The sequence below is a fragment of the Cydia amplana genome, chromosome 7 (genome assembly GCF_948474715.1).
Source record: "Cydia amplana chromosome 7, ilCydAmpl1.1, whole genome shotgun sequence".
NCBI lineage: Eukaryota > Metazoa > Arthropoda > Insecta > Lepidoptera > Tortricidae > Cydia > Cydia amplana.
Genome location: NC_086075.1, coordinates 5075822 through 5092158, shown reverse-complemented (window position 1 = coordinate 5092158; position 16337 = coordinate 5075822). Strand labels below are relative to the sequence as shown.

Genomic DNA, 16337 nt, shown 5'->3' with positions numbered 1-16337 from the left:
CCTGTTTGCTTTTCGATAATATTCTGGACCATTGTCTTATCTTTTACACTATGCAGCACTATTAATATGTTGCCTTTTCCCAGTCCCAATTATGTTATTTAAAACAATATTTCAAATATGTAGTTTCTATTTTTTTCTCTCTTTGGGCCAACGTCGACGTTACACTTCTACAGATGTAGGCACACCCTTCGCAGGATGAAATTTTAAATAACAAAATATTCTGCACAACATAGATTTCCCATCGGTTTCCCTCAAATATTCTGATCATATATCCCACCAATTAGAGAGTTCGTTAGAGTCTCTAGACTCTGTTCGGAAAGAGAAGAGTCGTGGAATGTATGGTGCCCAATACATTCCACTACTCTTCTCTTTCCGCACAGAGTCTAACTTAGAGATAAACCTTTTCCTACAGGTCTCAAAGGAATATCAGACAAATTAGTACAGGTATGTTATGTTGGATGCCATCCGTTATGTTGGACGCTCACTGAATGGCTCACCATTATGTTACACATTGATGTTACAGTAAAATCTCAAACGACTAAACTACCATAGAAACGAGCTAACTCTCGCGATCTAAATTTAAATAGGTACAGCGGCATGTAAGTAAAGTACGCAGTTCCCAGATTATGAAGTTTCGCCATTAGAGCTGTTGAATATGTAAGCGAATATCTGTTTGGCAGCTCCAAGTGGGCGGGCTGAATGCACAGACTACACAGTCACCGCATATGAAGCGTTTACAATACGCATTAAGGTTTACACATAGGTTCAATTTTACTTGTAAAATGCTACGATTTGAGCAGTACAATCGAGTTGAATCGTACACCACCACTATATTTGTATTTCAGGAATAAGGACATTGTATACCGTAAACCGGTTGATTGTGACACTCACTACTTAATCAATAGTTATTTGTACAACAAGAGATCAAAGTTTGATATTTCTTCGAGTGCTTATTTTGTGCAAGCGAAAGATTCTATAATAGATTCACGAGCGTAGCGAGTCACTTGAATGTCATTTTGTCTCACTCAGTATGTATGTGTCTGTATATGTATGTGAGAATGTATCTATTAAATGCCACCCCCAAAGCTATTTTTAGGGTTCCGTACCCAAAGGGTAAAAACGGGACCCTATTACTAAGACTCCGCTGTCCGTCCGTCCGTCCGTCCGTCCGTCCGTCTGTCACCAGGCTGTATCTCACGAACCGTGATAGCTAGACAGTTGAAATTTTCACAGATGATGTATTTCTGTTGCCGCTATAACAACAAATACTAAAAACAGAATAAAATAAAGATTTAAGTGGGGCTCCCATACAACAAAAGTGATTTTTGACCGAAGTTAAGTAACGTCGGGCGGGGTCAGTACTTGGATGGGTGACCGTTTTTTTGTTTGTTTTGCTCTATTTTTTGTTGATGGTGCGGAACCCTCCGTGCGCGAGTCCGACTCGCACTTGGCCGGTTTTTTTATTGTGGACGCAACTGAGATAGATATAGACCAAGCGAAGTTGGCAGCAATTTTGATAGCCCACACTGTGCAAGTGTTATTCAATCGTTATTATGTAGAAGTCTGGCGTTTAAAATAACACTTGCACACTCTGCGCTATCAAAATCGATGCCAACTTAGCTTGGTGTATCTCTAAGCGGACACGCTCCCATACTAAATTTGTATGTATTAGGAGCGCTTGTGTGTGTGTGTGTGTTGACTTAGATAGATTGTCTTTTATGTGCTCCATCTGTTAGTGTAAGGCCTGAGTGGACGCTCGAGTTGGGCGTGCAGCGGGGCGGGTCGTGCGGCGTGCACGTCAAACAAATGCAAGCGTATAGGAGCGGCCTTAGTGCACGCAGCTCAAATCACTTGTGAGCCCGACGCCACACTGCACGCCCCGCCCAACGCTCCGCTTCGAGCGTCCACTCAGGATTTGCACTTAGTTGTTGAAGTAGTCTGTGGCTGAATTCCACGGTTGCTCGACTGGACATCAATGTAGGTATTCCGTAATCTGCTTACTAAAATACAGGAATAGATCGCTTAAATATACTATTTATAAGGATTTAAACTTGGAAATGTGTGTAACGTAATTACGTATTGTCGTGAAATTACTGAGGAGATAATTAAGTAGGTATTGTGTTTACTGAATAGGAATGCTGTGCTAAAAAACTATGCCTGTTACTAAATCAAAACATTACTCTGCGAATAGGGCACAGGGGTGCACTTACAAGCGTGGTTTGCGCTGTGTATATAAATAACTTGGAATAATTTACGACAACTACGAGTATAGGTACTCGTAAAGACGGCGATAAAAGCAGTCCCTCTCAAATAAAAAATATAAAGGTACCTATTTAACCTATTATAAATTAAGTTTCTGTTAACCATTTTCTTTTGGCTGCAAGATTGAGACCTAGGAAGACCGTGACGAAAAACGAATAACTGCCCGATTCGAACTTTAAGATACGTCAAATATTACGTCTAGAATCTAGTTACGACATGGATTAGATTCGTCAGTGTCGAAAGTGACGTTTCTTCAAACAAAAACGTAATGTATCTTAAAGTTCGAATCGGGCAGTAAGACATTAGAGAGAGACAACTAACAGACTTTGACCAGAGTAGATAATGACAAAATGCGAACAATACGAATAAAGAACGAGTGACGAATACAGAATGATACGAATCCATACTAATATTATAAATGCGAAAGTGTGTCTGCCTGTTACCTCTTCACGCCTAAACTGCTAAAACGATTTGGACAAAATTAGGTATGGAGATAGTTTGGGCCCAGAGAAAGGACATAGGGTTCCGTAGCCAAATGGCAAAAAACGGAACCCTTATAGATTCGTCATGTCTGTCTGTCCGTCTGTCTGTCCGTCTGTCTGTCCGTCTGTCTGTCCGTCCGTATGTCACAGCCACTTTTCTCCGAAACTATAAGAACTATACTGTTGAAACTTGGTAAGTAGATGTATTCTGTGAACTGCATTAAGATTTTCACACAAAAATAGAAAAAAAAACAATAAATTTTTGGGGTTCCCCATACATCGAACTGAAACTCAAAAATTTTTTTTTCATCAAACCCATACGTGTGGGGTATCTATGGATAGGTCTTCAAAAATGATATTGAGGTTCCTAATATCATTTTTTTCTAAACTGAATAGTTTGCGCGAGAGACACTTCCAAAGTGGTAAAATGTGTGTCCCCCCCCCCGTAACTTCTAAAATAAGAGAATGATAAAACTAAAAAAAATATATGATGTACATTACCATGTAAACTTCCACCGAAAATTGGTTTGAACGAGATCTAGTAAGTAGTTTTTTTTTTATACGTCATAAATCGCCTAAATACGGAACCCTTCATGGGCGAGTCCGACTCGCACTTGGCCGCTTTTTATCAATCATCATCATAATCATTCTACGCAGACGAAGGCGCGGGCAATAGCTAGTAAGAAATAAAACGGAATACGAATGAGACGAGATATGATGATAGGTACCTATACTATATGAAACCATCACGCGACTTACACCAATGCTGTAACTGAACACATTTAGGTACATGAATAAATGCAAATTATTCATTGTGACCATTGCGCTCACGCAAACGCTAACAACCGAAATGCAAATACGTTCCACGAAACAATATCAATAATACTCAAACGAAATTAACTCTAGCAGCTACAATTAAATAAAACACAAACTGCCGTATTCGAACTTCAGGATATTCACAAGAGACGACACGTACTAGATCCATTCTAGATACGTTATAGTTTAGATTTCAACTAGTTCTCTTTTGCAGCGCAATTCGGGCAACCAATGTCACTTTTACGATAGATCGTGTTAGATATCTATTAGATGCGAATTAGATCTCTAAGTAATATCTTGTGGAAATCGTTCAAGAGTATCTCCAGAATCGCGTAAATGTCAAATTTGACAGGTTAGATCCTAAACATATCGTTATCGTATCTTGGCGATGTCTAAAAGATATCTAATAGATGTCTATTACAAAATCGGAATCGGGCCCAAAGCGTCCCGTAACAAGAATCGATAATAATTAGCTTAAAGTTAATCGTCCCATTTGCCTAAACGCGGGCATTTAGTAATACCCATTTAGTATTTTGTGTTTAGCCTACCCTACCCATTTACTATTTTGTGTTAAGCTGGGTGATTTTGTACTGTGCAAACCGTACTTAATTAATAATTCGATATCGGTAAAAACGTGTGACGCGAAAAAAAGCGGCTATAACTAGTATTTTATATATATTTTTGACTAAAAGCCTAGTCGTTGTAGTGACCCTTCCTACGCAGGAGGTCCCGGGTTAGAATCTTGGTAACAGCATTTATTTGTGTATTAATCACAAATATAAGAATATATGGGCCCGATTCGGATTTTGAAATAGATATCTATAAGATATCTTTTAGACATCACCAAGATACGATAACGATATGTTTAAGATCTAACCTGTCAAATTTGACATTGCTGCGATTCTGGAGATACTCCTAAACGATTTCCACAAGATATGACTTAGAGATCCAATTCACATCTAATAGATATCTAACACTATCTAACGTAAAAGTGACATTGGCTGCCGAATTGCGCTGTAAAAGAGAACTAGTTGAAATCTAAACTATAACGTATCTAAAATGGATCTAGTACGTATCGTCTCTTGTGAATATCTTGAAGTTCGAATACCGCAGTCTGATTCAAGTTGCTCGCAGATGGAAAACGTAGCTGTGCTACGAGTACAGCTACGGTTCGTAGCCACTACCACTGCAGCGTAGAACTCATTACCTGCATCCCGTAAATACTTCCAAGCTGCAGCAAGCTGGCTTAAGTAGGTATCTATTTCAACCCTGTAGGTAATTTTTAGGTTGAAAAAAAAACTCCGGAATCCAAACACAACCAAAAGAGGTAAAAAAGCCCTTGTTTTTAGGGTTCCGTACCCAATGGGTAAAAACGGGACTATATTACTAAGAATCCCCTGTCCGTCCGTCCGTCCGTCCGTCCGTCCGTCAGTCCGTCTGTCACCAAGCTGTATCTCACGAACCGTGATAGCTAGACAGTTGAAAATTTCACAGATGATGTATTTCTGTTGCCGCTATAACAACAAATACTAAAAACAGAATAAAATAAAGATTTAAGTGGGGCTCCCATACAACAAACGTGATTTTTGACCGAAGTTAAGCAACGTCGGGCGGGGTCAGTACTTGGATGGGTGACCGTTTTTTTGCTTGTTTTGCTTTATTTTTTGTTGATGGTGCGGAACCCTCCGTGCGCGAGTAGGACTAGCACTTGGCCGTTTTTTAGGGTTCCGTAGCCAAATGGCAAAAAACGGAACCCTTATAGATTCGTCATGTCTGTCTGTCCGTCTGTCTGTCCGTCTGTCTGTCCGTCCGTATGTCACAGCCACTTTTCTCCGAAACTATAAGAACTATACTGTTGAAACTTGGTAAGTAGATGTATTCTGTGAACCGCATTAAGATTTTCACACAAAAATAGAAAAAAAAACAATAAATTTTTGGGGTTCCCCATACTTTGAACTGAAACTCAAAATTTTTTTTTTCATCAAACCCATACGTGTGGGGTATCTATGGATAGGTCTTCAAAAATGATATTGAGGTTTCTAATATCATTTTTTTCTAAACTGAATAGTTTGCGCGAGAGACACTTCCAAAGTGGTAAAATGTGTGTTTCTCCCCCCGTAACTTCTAAAATAAGAGAATGATAAAACTAAAAAAAATATATGATGTACATTACCATGTAAACTTCCACCGAAAATTGGTTTGAACGAGATCTAGTAAGTAGTTTTTTTTTTATACGTCATAAATCGCCTAAATACGGAACCCTTCATGGGCGAGTCCGACTCGCACTTGGCCGCTTTTTTTAGTATTCATTCGGAATCGAGAGTAGGTACTTACACACATCAATATGTTCTAACCCCAATGCTATAATTATATTAATAGTACGATAATATAAAATAATAAAAATCTACTACTTACATAATAATATAGTACCTACCTACTCGTATAGATATTTTCAATAATCAGTTATCTTAAACTACAGTACGTTTTTGTTGCACTGAAACTACAAAAACATGTAATATATAAATAGTTTGCAGACAAAAGAATAACATAATTAATATACATAAAACGTAAACGAACGTAAACACAATTTGAAACTGGAAATAAGTTTTTAATGGAACAATTGGAACAAATATTTGATTTGATAATGTAATTTATTTATTCTTGTTAGTGCTCGCCGAAGCGGGTTTACATTCATTTAGTTTTTATAAAAAATATAAGAGTTTTCTCTTGTTCTATTTCATTAAGATTTTCTGTATGATTTTTGTTTTCGTAGGTATTCTTATTAGTTTTTCTACTTCGAGATTGAAATACTTTTTATAGAACTAACGTTTTTATTATAAAATGTTAATGCGGTAATAACATTATTTTATTATTGAGTTTATACCGATAAAAATACGACGTGGTTTTGTGACGTAGGTACATTACCGCATTAACATTATGCCGCGTTTATGTAAACGCCTATCGTTTCTTGTTACAAATTAAACTCAAATTTGAACAACTGACGGAATGTTGAGTTAGAGGAGTTGCGGTGCGCCGGGGGCATGCAGCCGCGGATCATACACACAATAACAGATACGACAGACTTTACGTACACAAGTAGTATTAATGCAGCCTTTAGTAGTTAGAGGAGTTGCGGTGCGCCGGGGACATGCAGCCGCGGATCACACACACAATAACAGATACGACAGACTTTACGTACTCAAGTAGTATTAATGCAGCCTTTAGTAGTTAGAGGAGTTGCGGTGCGCCGGGGGCATGCAGCCGCGGATCACACACACAATGACAGATATGACCCACTTTACGTACACAAGTAGTAATGCTGCCTTTCAACCGACTTTTGACCGACAACGCACAGCCTTAAAGGTAGGCATTTGAAATATTTTTGGAAGTTCAATCCCTAAGGAGGTAAAAAGGAGTTGAAACTTTTTAGCAACTTCTGCGCGGCCAAAGTAGCGGACGAAGGCTAGTCGTACCCGCATATATTTGGTTAAGGATTAAGGCCTGCCTTAATGAGCATACTTTTATGATGTTTAATTAAAAATGTATGACATTTTTTCCTCATAAATTAATTCAGCACGCAATGTTTGTTTTTATTAAAAACGTCGCTCTTACTGACGCAACGTCACAAGTGATTAATGTACCTACACAATAATTACTGCTCGTGAAATTTCCAACAACTGGTAGACAACAAGCCTCTGCCCGTGATTTCGTCTGCATATAAAGGTTTGTTATTAAGTCGTTAGATTGTCCACCACCCCCTCTTTAGTACTCTCGTGCTAAAATGAAACCTTCAATGCACTTACTACTACACTACTTACTGCTTAGGTCTACAAGTCAGTACAACATTTAAGTGGCATAAAAACATTTATATAGTCTGTCAAGCCATTTCCGTCTACTAACGAAAGCGGCAAATTAAAAAAAATTAGACGAGAAGGATATCGTCTCATAGAAAATTTGAATTTCGCGCCTTTTTCTACTGACAAAGTCGTTAGACAGACTATAAATACAGCAGCTAATACCTACTTGAGTTAACGTTATTTTATATATACTCTTAAAATAAATAGCTTTTACAATATAACAGAGATGTATTAAGTCTCTAGGGTAAATTATACATTAAATTTGGAGATGTGAAAGGTATTATAGGTATATAACTATAACTATACGAGTATTATACGACATAAATAATACATACAACAACAGATACAGTGCTAAGCTTGCTTGTTGTTAAAAACACACAGCAATTTGTCCGAGTGCAGTCCTTCGTACAAACAAACCACGAATCCTGGTTTTACGGCAGAGAGCCATAAAGTTTTCAATAGTTAATTTCCTAATCACAAAGCAGTATAAATAAGGCACGCTGGCCACCGGCTGTCCGCTGGAAAACGTTTTAATTAAGGGAATGGACCAGTAGTGTCTCATGTTCTAACCGGTAATGCCAGCAGGTAGTTGAATTGAGAGAGGACCAGAGTAATGAGACCTATAGTTTGGCAAGCCATCAACAAATGTGCGGAGATTAACCTGGATAACCTAAGACACCGACATATCTCGTATATGAACTCAGAGAGCCAGTCTGACCTGCTGGCACTAGAATCCCTTGAGTCAAACTCAAAACTAGTCCAGAACTGTAAAACAAACCTAAATGCACTGGCTAACTCCAACAAAGTCATACTTAGATAGGTACCAGGGCACTCCGACATTGAAGGTTCCGTCACACAGGCGCGTTTTCCGGGCGGGGCGCTTTTACATATAAAACGCTCACGCCCCACTCACGCCCCGCCCGGAAAACGCGCCTGTGTGACGGAACCTTAAGGAAAACGAAGAAGAGGACGAACTTGCTAGAAAGGGCGCAGACTCACCCCTGTAGTTCATTTCAGTTTGTGCGACGCAGGAAGTCCTTGCTTGGCGATGGTTTGGAATAACACCCCTGCACTCCACTCGATGGTCGATACATTTATAACCTCTTATCTATGCTACAATAAACATAGAAAATTCAACCTTGATGCGCTTAAATAAAGTTGAAAATAAAAGGGGGATAGGAAGTGCGATGTGATGTTGATGAAGGTGTGTTGGAAGTGGATTAGTTCGTACATTCCGATGAGTCGGGCAATGCTATCGGTAATAGGGTTGGTTGCTTATGAAATGCTATGCTAAGTAGTTCCTAGGGAGCCTATTTCATAGGTGAAAGGTAAAAAAGAATACGGCTACCACCAGTTTGACACTGACATATTCGCTAGCGTGTGCGTAACTATGCATCTCGCTCGTACTCGCATATAAATGCGAGTGAGATGTATAGGAAGTAAGTTACGCAGACGTTAGAGAATATGTCAATAAAACACTGCTAAGAGTGCTAAGGTACCTATAGTCAGGTAGCCACTGAAAATCAGCGTCATGGCTTGCCGTGGCATTATGCTGAGTGGGGATCCTGTTTAGCATCTAAGTTGTTTGTGTTACTTGTATTGTGTGTTACTTGTACCTGATGCTAAATAAATGTATTTCTTCTTCTTCTTCTTCTTCAAAGGACTGTCTTATTTCAAACATAGACAGAGAGAGTCATACTATCTTTGTCTTACACTAGTACTAGCACCCAAAAGAAAAGGATGAGTATAGTTTTTTTTGTTCCTATTTACTGACAAATTCGTTTGACCGTCTATAGTTGTGGAAAGGCTACTAAAGTTCGTCTATCTTAGCACTGACTTGAGCCAATAAAGTGTTTTTCATCTAATTGTAGATTATTAATAATATGGTATTTAGATGAAATGTCTGATTTGCTAGTTTATTCAGCTTGTCGACTGCATAGTACATACACATGGAAAACATTGTTTAACCAAGTTTAGATAAACGAGGAAATCTGAATACACCAACAATATATTATTAACGGCTTCGAAGGGGCTTAGGTGTGATTAGGGTTTGCACTACGGATCCGAAATGTATGGGAAGATCCGCGGATCCGGATCCAGATCCGGATAATTTCATACATTTCGGATCCGGATTGTAAACCCTAGGTGTGATAGAGAATACAGGAGGTCTATTCTAATTCAACAATTCGTTATGGGTTTGCACTGGTTTTGCTACGACCATGACGATCGACGTGTTCACTTCATTTCGCACGCACCAATGGGCGAAAGCGATTTTCAAGGTCAAATAAAAATTAGATCAAAACTGTAATAAGTTGTTAATTCTGAATAGGGCTGGATAGCTAAATTACGTAATTATTACCCGACGTATATACGCGTCAAGTCTTGGCCTAACGAGGGCTTGTTGCACAATATTCCCACCTCTACTAATTCGCAACATATAACTTATTGAAGTATATGTAGCAGATGCGCCTCATCGAGTAATAGGTATTGCATTGTATCATAAGTGCATTGTAACGTCCCTAAATTGGAAAATACCAAATTGACAAGTGTAGCGAGTGGCATATTTGGGCGTTTTCTAAAATAAATATTGAAAACCCGATTCACACAGATCCTGGTATTTTTGGGTTCTTTCAACTCAGAATCACTAGCATATTCAATCCTGATGATAAAAAAACTTGTCCCAAAAATTTGTATGAAAATTGTACATTCCACTACGTCACGTCCATACAAGTGAAAAATTTCCTCATAATAAAACATGACGTAATGGAATGGACATTTTGGGACATCTTTTTTTAATGGCGGAATGGAGAATGCTGTCGATTCTGAGTAAAATGAGCCCAAGAACGTCCAGATTTGAAAGAATCAGGTTTTCGATATTTATTTTAGAAAACGCCCATTTAAAACATTGAATACGAGTAAATTCAGTTTTTTAAATGATTTTTCAGGGAATAGTCTTTTAAGCAATTCAACTTTTTTACTCTAAGATATAAAATCTATGGTAAAAATTGGTTTGGTTATTTGCTACCACCTTATGGCTCCTCTACACGATGGGCCAACGCCGGCCACTCCAAGGAACGCATTTATGCGTTAGAGGGAGCAAGTGATATTGCTATCTCATTCTACCGCATGGCTGCGTCCCTTGGAGTGGCCGGCGTTGGCCCATCATGTAGAGGAGCCTTTATATAGATATTTAAATTACCTTAGATAAATTCATGAAATATTTAGATAAAGAAATTAAAAAAACTAACGACCCGTCCCGGCTTTGCACGGGTAAACCTTAACAAATTATATGCCTACCTTAAACCTTCCTCAAGAACCTTCTTATTGAAAAGTGAAAACGCATGAAAATCCGTTCAGTAAGTAGTTTTTAAGTTTATCGCGAACATACATACAGGCAGACATCCACAGTGGGGAACTTTGTTTTATAAGATGTTAGTGATGACTGCATAGGTGACACTCTCTGATAAATAACCTAATATCTGGGAGACCGAGCTTTGCTCGGAAAACATGTAAAAACTGAAAAATGCGCGTTTTCCCAGAGATAAGACTTAGCTAGATCGATTTTTCGCCCCCGAAACCCCCCACAAAGTAAATTTCATCGAAATCGTTAGAGCCGTTTCCGAGATCCCGAAATATAAATTTATTTTATTTGTTTATATAAATCATAGACTAGGAATCCTAGAAATAGGAAGATTCCTAGTCTATGATATAAATAAATAAACAAACAAGAATTGGTCGTTTAAAGGTATTAGATTAGATTAGATAGATAGATAGCTATATTTAGCTGAAATATCTAATAAACCCTATATTTATTATGCCGACGAGTGTGGAAGCCAAGTTATGTTTTTTTGTCGGCAGCGAAGGTTTGCCGACGGTATTGGGCCATCAATCATCGGAAAACAAATATAAACAGGCAAAAACTCAAACGTTGCAAATGATTATGACACGCTGGCGCTGTCACAGTTGCGTTATCGTGTATGTTGCTTCAGTTTAATAATTTGCTATAAGTATAGGTAATTTGTACAAACTGCACTTTATCATATTAGTTTATGTGACTGCTACATAAATGGTATTAAAATACGAGTGTGGGTTTATGAAAAGAGCTGAAAGAGAGTTTCCTAAAAACGTCACACGAGTGATTATGTACAGTTAAATTCACTGCTTTATCTACACACACATTACAATCTCTCTATAACGTGTTCAGGACCGCATGTTACGACCCCCATTTTATCACACACTCAATAAAATGTCTTCTCATGTAAAGTACCCAATATTTTTGGAAAAGTCCCTCAATTTTACGTTTTATTATTTTAATTGAAAAAAAAATTAAACGTAAAATTGATATTACCTTGCACCAACCTCCAAGTTTGGAAGCCAAGTTTCGGAGTTTGTTTGGTTTGCGGCGGTTGAACATCAATCATCGAGGAACAAATATTAACAGGCAAAACCTTAAACGTGGCGATTGATTATGACGCCGAGTTGACTGGCGAGGCGCTAATAAATCGATTTTTGTAAAATATTAGCTCGGTATAGTAAACACCCCCATGTTAGACGCCGAAGGTACCAATAATGAGACGTAACTAAACCACAAGACCATACCAAGACCAAACATCAGGAAGAATGGGACAGTCTGACGGGTCTAAAGCATGCAAAGCTCTTTATGCAAGGAGTAGACTCCGGCTGGAGCAAAAAGCTTTGGAAACTTAGCAAAAGACAACTCCAAATCATAACGGGGGTGTTTACTGGCCATTACGGGGTCAAAGGAATTCTGGCCAAGATGGGACACTCTGACAACACCGATTGTCGTATGTGTGGCGAAGAGGAAGAGACAGTGAAACACTTAATGTGTGAATGTCACGCCCTAGCCAGACAAAGAATGAAGGACTTTGGATATCTGGAACCGAAGGACTTTAAAACGCTACCCATGAGCTCCATCATCCGACACATGGATATGGTGGGAAAAGCTCTTGAGTAGTTGACGGATCTTCTCTAGGGGGTAATTGCACAAAAGATCCCTATGGGTCGAAGTCTGGTCGAAGTGTATCCGCAAGGGCCCCCGAAAACAATAAGATAAGATAAGATAACTAAACCACAAATCATGTAAAATAAAATAGTTAAGTACCTAATTATCATCAGTTTTTAAATATCAAAAAGCTCCAAATATTCTCTTAAATGTCTCCTTGGTTGGTAGCGTTACAGCTAGGTACAGGTATAAGATTTACGCCTCCCCTTCAACAAACAATAAGAATTATTATCTACTTACAGAAGATTCAGTCGCTCTAGATTCTTTCTTTAAATCAATATTTTAATAGATTAACACTACCGTAAAACCATACAACCAAAGTCCAAAATTAATTCAAATGTCTTTCATTCAGGTGTTACTATTATTTGATTGACATAGTTCTAAAGCAAAAAATTGTATGAAAGGAAGAAAAAACTCGGACAAAATCAAAAATAGCATTGGCAATGAGAATAAGGCGATTACCTGTCATGTGCGCGGAAGGAAAGGCGCAGGGTGCTGGGCAGTTTGGGCGCGTGCGCGGGCGACGCCGAGCGCCGCCGCCGCACGCGCTCGTATGCCGCCGGCTGCCAATGCCGCACGAACGGTGATAGTTTCACCCCTGTAACAAAATGTTAACTAATAAATAGAAGTATGGGAGAAATAGGTACTACCTAGACTTCTTAGTAACACCGTGTTTAACAATACAAATTTACAACACTAGAAAATTTCGCCTTTGGAACTAAATAGGTACAGTCAAAGAATTTAATTTCCGACCGAACACCAAAGTTCGATGTAGTACAAAAAATGAAACCTGAGTATAAAATATATTTGAATACGAAAATATTTCTGTATCCATCCCAAAAACTCGAATTTATCAAAACCATTTCCTTATAGACTTCGTTTGATAAAAAACAAAAAATCAAGCACCAAATCACACCAGCTCAAAGCGAATTCGTTCCCAAAACTCGTTTCAAAAGTATGTAAACTAACCATTACTGCCCAATTCAAACGAATCGTGATCAAACAGAATTCAGTTTTTACTTGTTAAATAATCCAGGAAACTATATAAAAACAAAAACAAGCTCTAATAAGTTTTTAAAAATTTTTAAACATGTAAATTTGCCCCAACAACTCTGTCAATAGAGTCGTGTTTCATTTTTCACTGGTAAATTTGCGTTGTTGGTCGTATCAATTTGGGAATTTCGAATACTTCATAAAGCCATTGCGATGCCGATATTTCTCTAAAAGTCACCTTCACCGCGAGCAAACAAGGTCGATTTTGCAACTGACGATTTAATGAGATACAAAATCAACTTCGTAAAAAGTTCGGTCTCATTTTTGTCGGTGATTGAGTGAGACTTTAATCGGTAATAATTGAATCAGCGAGAACGGAACGGCGGGACAAGTGAAATATTTAAATACATAGGTACATCGGCAAGCCGTGTTTGCCGGCGCAGTTTATTCGGTTACCGTGGAGGTAGTTTGATTAATCGGGTATGTTTCACGTGTGTTTATTTTAGGGGAAACGGAAAGGGTCGCGTTGGACGAAGTCCTCAACGTTAGGTTATGTGAGTTACTACGAATTAAAAGTTGAGGGTATAATGTTTAAGTAATTATGTACATATGGGAAGGACGTTATTCGCACAAGCAAAACTGCCTCAATGATCCGATCAAATGGTGTTTCAGCTCTAGGTCCATGGTTTCAGCAACCCTTAATCATAACATAATGAATTACCTTAAAGGCTTGGCCAGACACAGAGCGCGATTTGGCGCGACGCAGCTCCGCGTCCGCGCCGCGTGATGCGGACGCGATGACTGTTCAAACAGGGCGCGCGCGGACCGCGCTCTCAACACGCCCTCATCGCGCGCGCGAACGCGGCGCGGCCGCGCGGGAACGCGGCGCGGCCGCGCGCCACCGCTCGCTGCCTAACGTCCGATCCGACTGATGTGACCCAGCGCAACGCGGCGGCCCGCCGCGTCCCGCCGCGTCCGCGCGGCGCAGCGCTGCGCGGACGCAAGGGGCCGCGCGGCGCGGGGCGCGACAGAAGCGGGGCGTGATACCGGCGGGACGCAGTCTGTTTGACGTCGGTAACCTGTTAGCATGTGCCGCGGTCGCGCGGCGCGGACGCGTCGCTGCGTCGCGCTCTGTGTCTGGCCAAGCCTTAATACTTTAGTAGTAGTAGTAGTAGTAAATCACTTGTACAAAAATAGGTTCACATGAAATTTACATAAATTTAGGTACAAAGGCGAACTTATCCCTATAAGGGATCTCTTCCAGCTAACCTTGGAGTTAGTGAGTGGAAAATTAGAATTAGGTAGATAAACTTCTTTACATGTAGATATTGTATATGATGCAAGTGTACCATAATGTGTTTTTGTGTCTAATAACACTTCACTTCGTTTTTCTTTGAGGACCTTAACGAAGCCAATAGTTTTTGTAGGTATTAGGTACAACATACACTCATTAAGTGAAGTTTAATAAGTGAAGTATTTCCAGAATTCCAATACTTCCAGAGAAGACATAAAAACGGGAAATTACCTCGCAATACCAAGTAATTGCTAGAGCAACCGTTTATTAACTAGAACAGCGCAAGAAGCCTTATAATTTTGAAACTTAATTCATAACTTTAGTTTCCCGTGGATAGAAAATAGGAAATGTCTGTAAGTGGCAGAGAGCAGAGTGAATGATTAATTTATGAGCGGTCCCGCCGCATGTCCTTGGAATGATAGTGATGAGCCGTTAGGTACCGGAAATATTTTATGAAGCGGGAATGTTGCCGATAATATTTTCTAATTAAGTAAATAGGTATCTGGAAATCTCAAAGTGTGATAGGTCCTATGTCAGAACTCATAGGTTCAAGACATTGAACGTGGTAACGTGCAAGTTTTACCTTTTTTATTTTCAAAAATAAATTTTAACGTTACTATTTGCTTGTTGCTTTGTCATTTATTTGCGACTTGGGTTGGTGCGTGCTGCACGGTGCGATTTGTCACTTTCATAACTACCTGTCTCTCTCACCTCATATGACCTTTTTTCTGTTCATATTATCTTTCAGACATCCTCCTCTTCCTCTGTCTACCTTAATCTCTTACGGTTAATAATAGGTACCTAAATGTAGTATTGCCACGTCAAATCAAATAGGTACAGTAAAATACGCTTAATACGTCACGTTTGATAGGATTTCTCGAGTAATATACCATTTTACACTAATTCCTGCAACTTTACATCAATTTTTTCCCGCTTATGCACCGTTTTAAGCACGGTCTCTTCACTGTATTCCCACGGTACATCACTAGAAACGATCGTTAAAACGCAGCGGCCATTTTTAATTAAAAACTTCAAACGCCTAAATTCAGGTAAGTAAGATTGATGGGTATTTGAACAATGTAGATCGTATCCATTAAATGCAGATGATTACCGAGCAACAGATGAACGTAAACGGTTTTATATTTTTAATATGCCGTAATTCGTAGACCCTTGAATGAAATGATTTGCTAAGGGCATATGTACTGTGATAATCCACGTTTGTAGCGCATATGACTACGTATCTAGACTCTCTAATACTTAGTGTCCGACCGGAACCGGATTTCTTGCCGAAACCAAAACCAAAACCGAAGGTTCGGTTTTGCTCTAGTTTCGGCCGAAACCAAAACATGATTATTTCGATTTACGAAAACGAGTGATTTTTAAATGACTCCTTTGACTTCGGTGACTTTACGGGCCTGATTTAGTTAAATTATGTTATATCCCTTTCTTATTCTTATTTTATTCTTACAAATACATAAGTCAAAATGACAGATAAAGTCAAACGGTTCATAGCTAATTTAAGCCAGTAACGCGTTTATGAATAGTCATAAGTGTAAAGGCGAAAACACACTTATCCCACATACGCAACGTGCAATGCATTATGACGGAAC

The 16337-nt window shown here is 39.1% G+C and overlaps 1 protein-coding gene across 1 annotated transcript in view; it reads right to left on the bottom strand.

Moving 5' to 3' along the window:
- LOC134649371 (uncharacterized) overlaps positions 1-16337 on the bottom strand; it is a 385348-nt gene that overhangs the window by 30442 nt on the left and 338569 nt on the right. The window contains exon 2 of the mRNA XM_063504092.1: positions 12903-13038. Coding sequence (XP_063360162.1) covers positions 12903-13038 — 136 coding nt within the window. The remainder of the gene's footprint in view (positions 1-12902; positions 13039-16337) is intronic.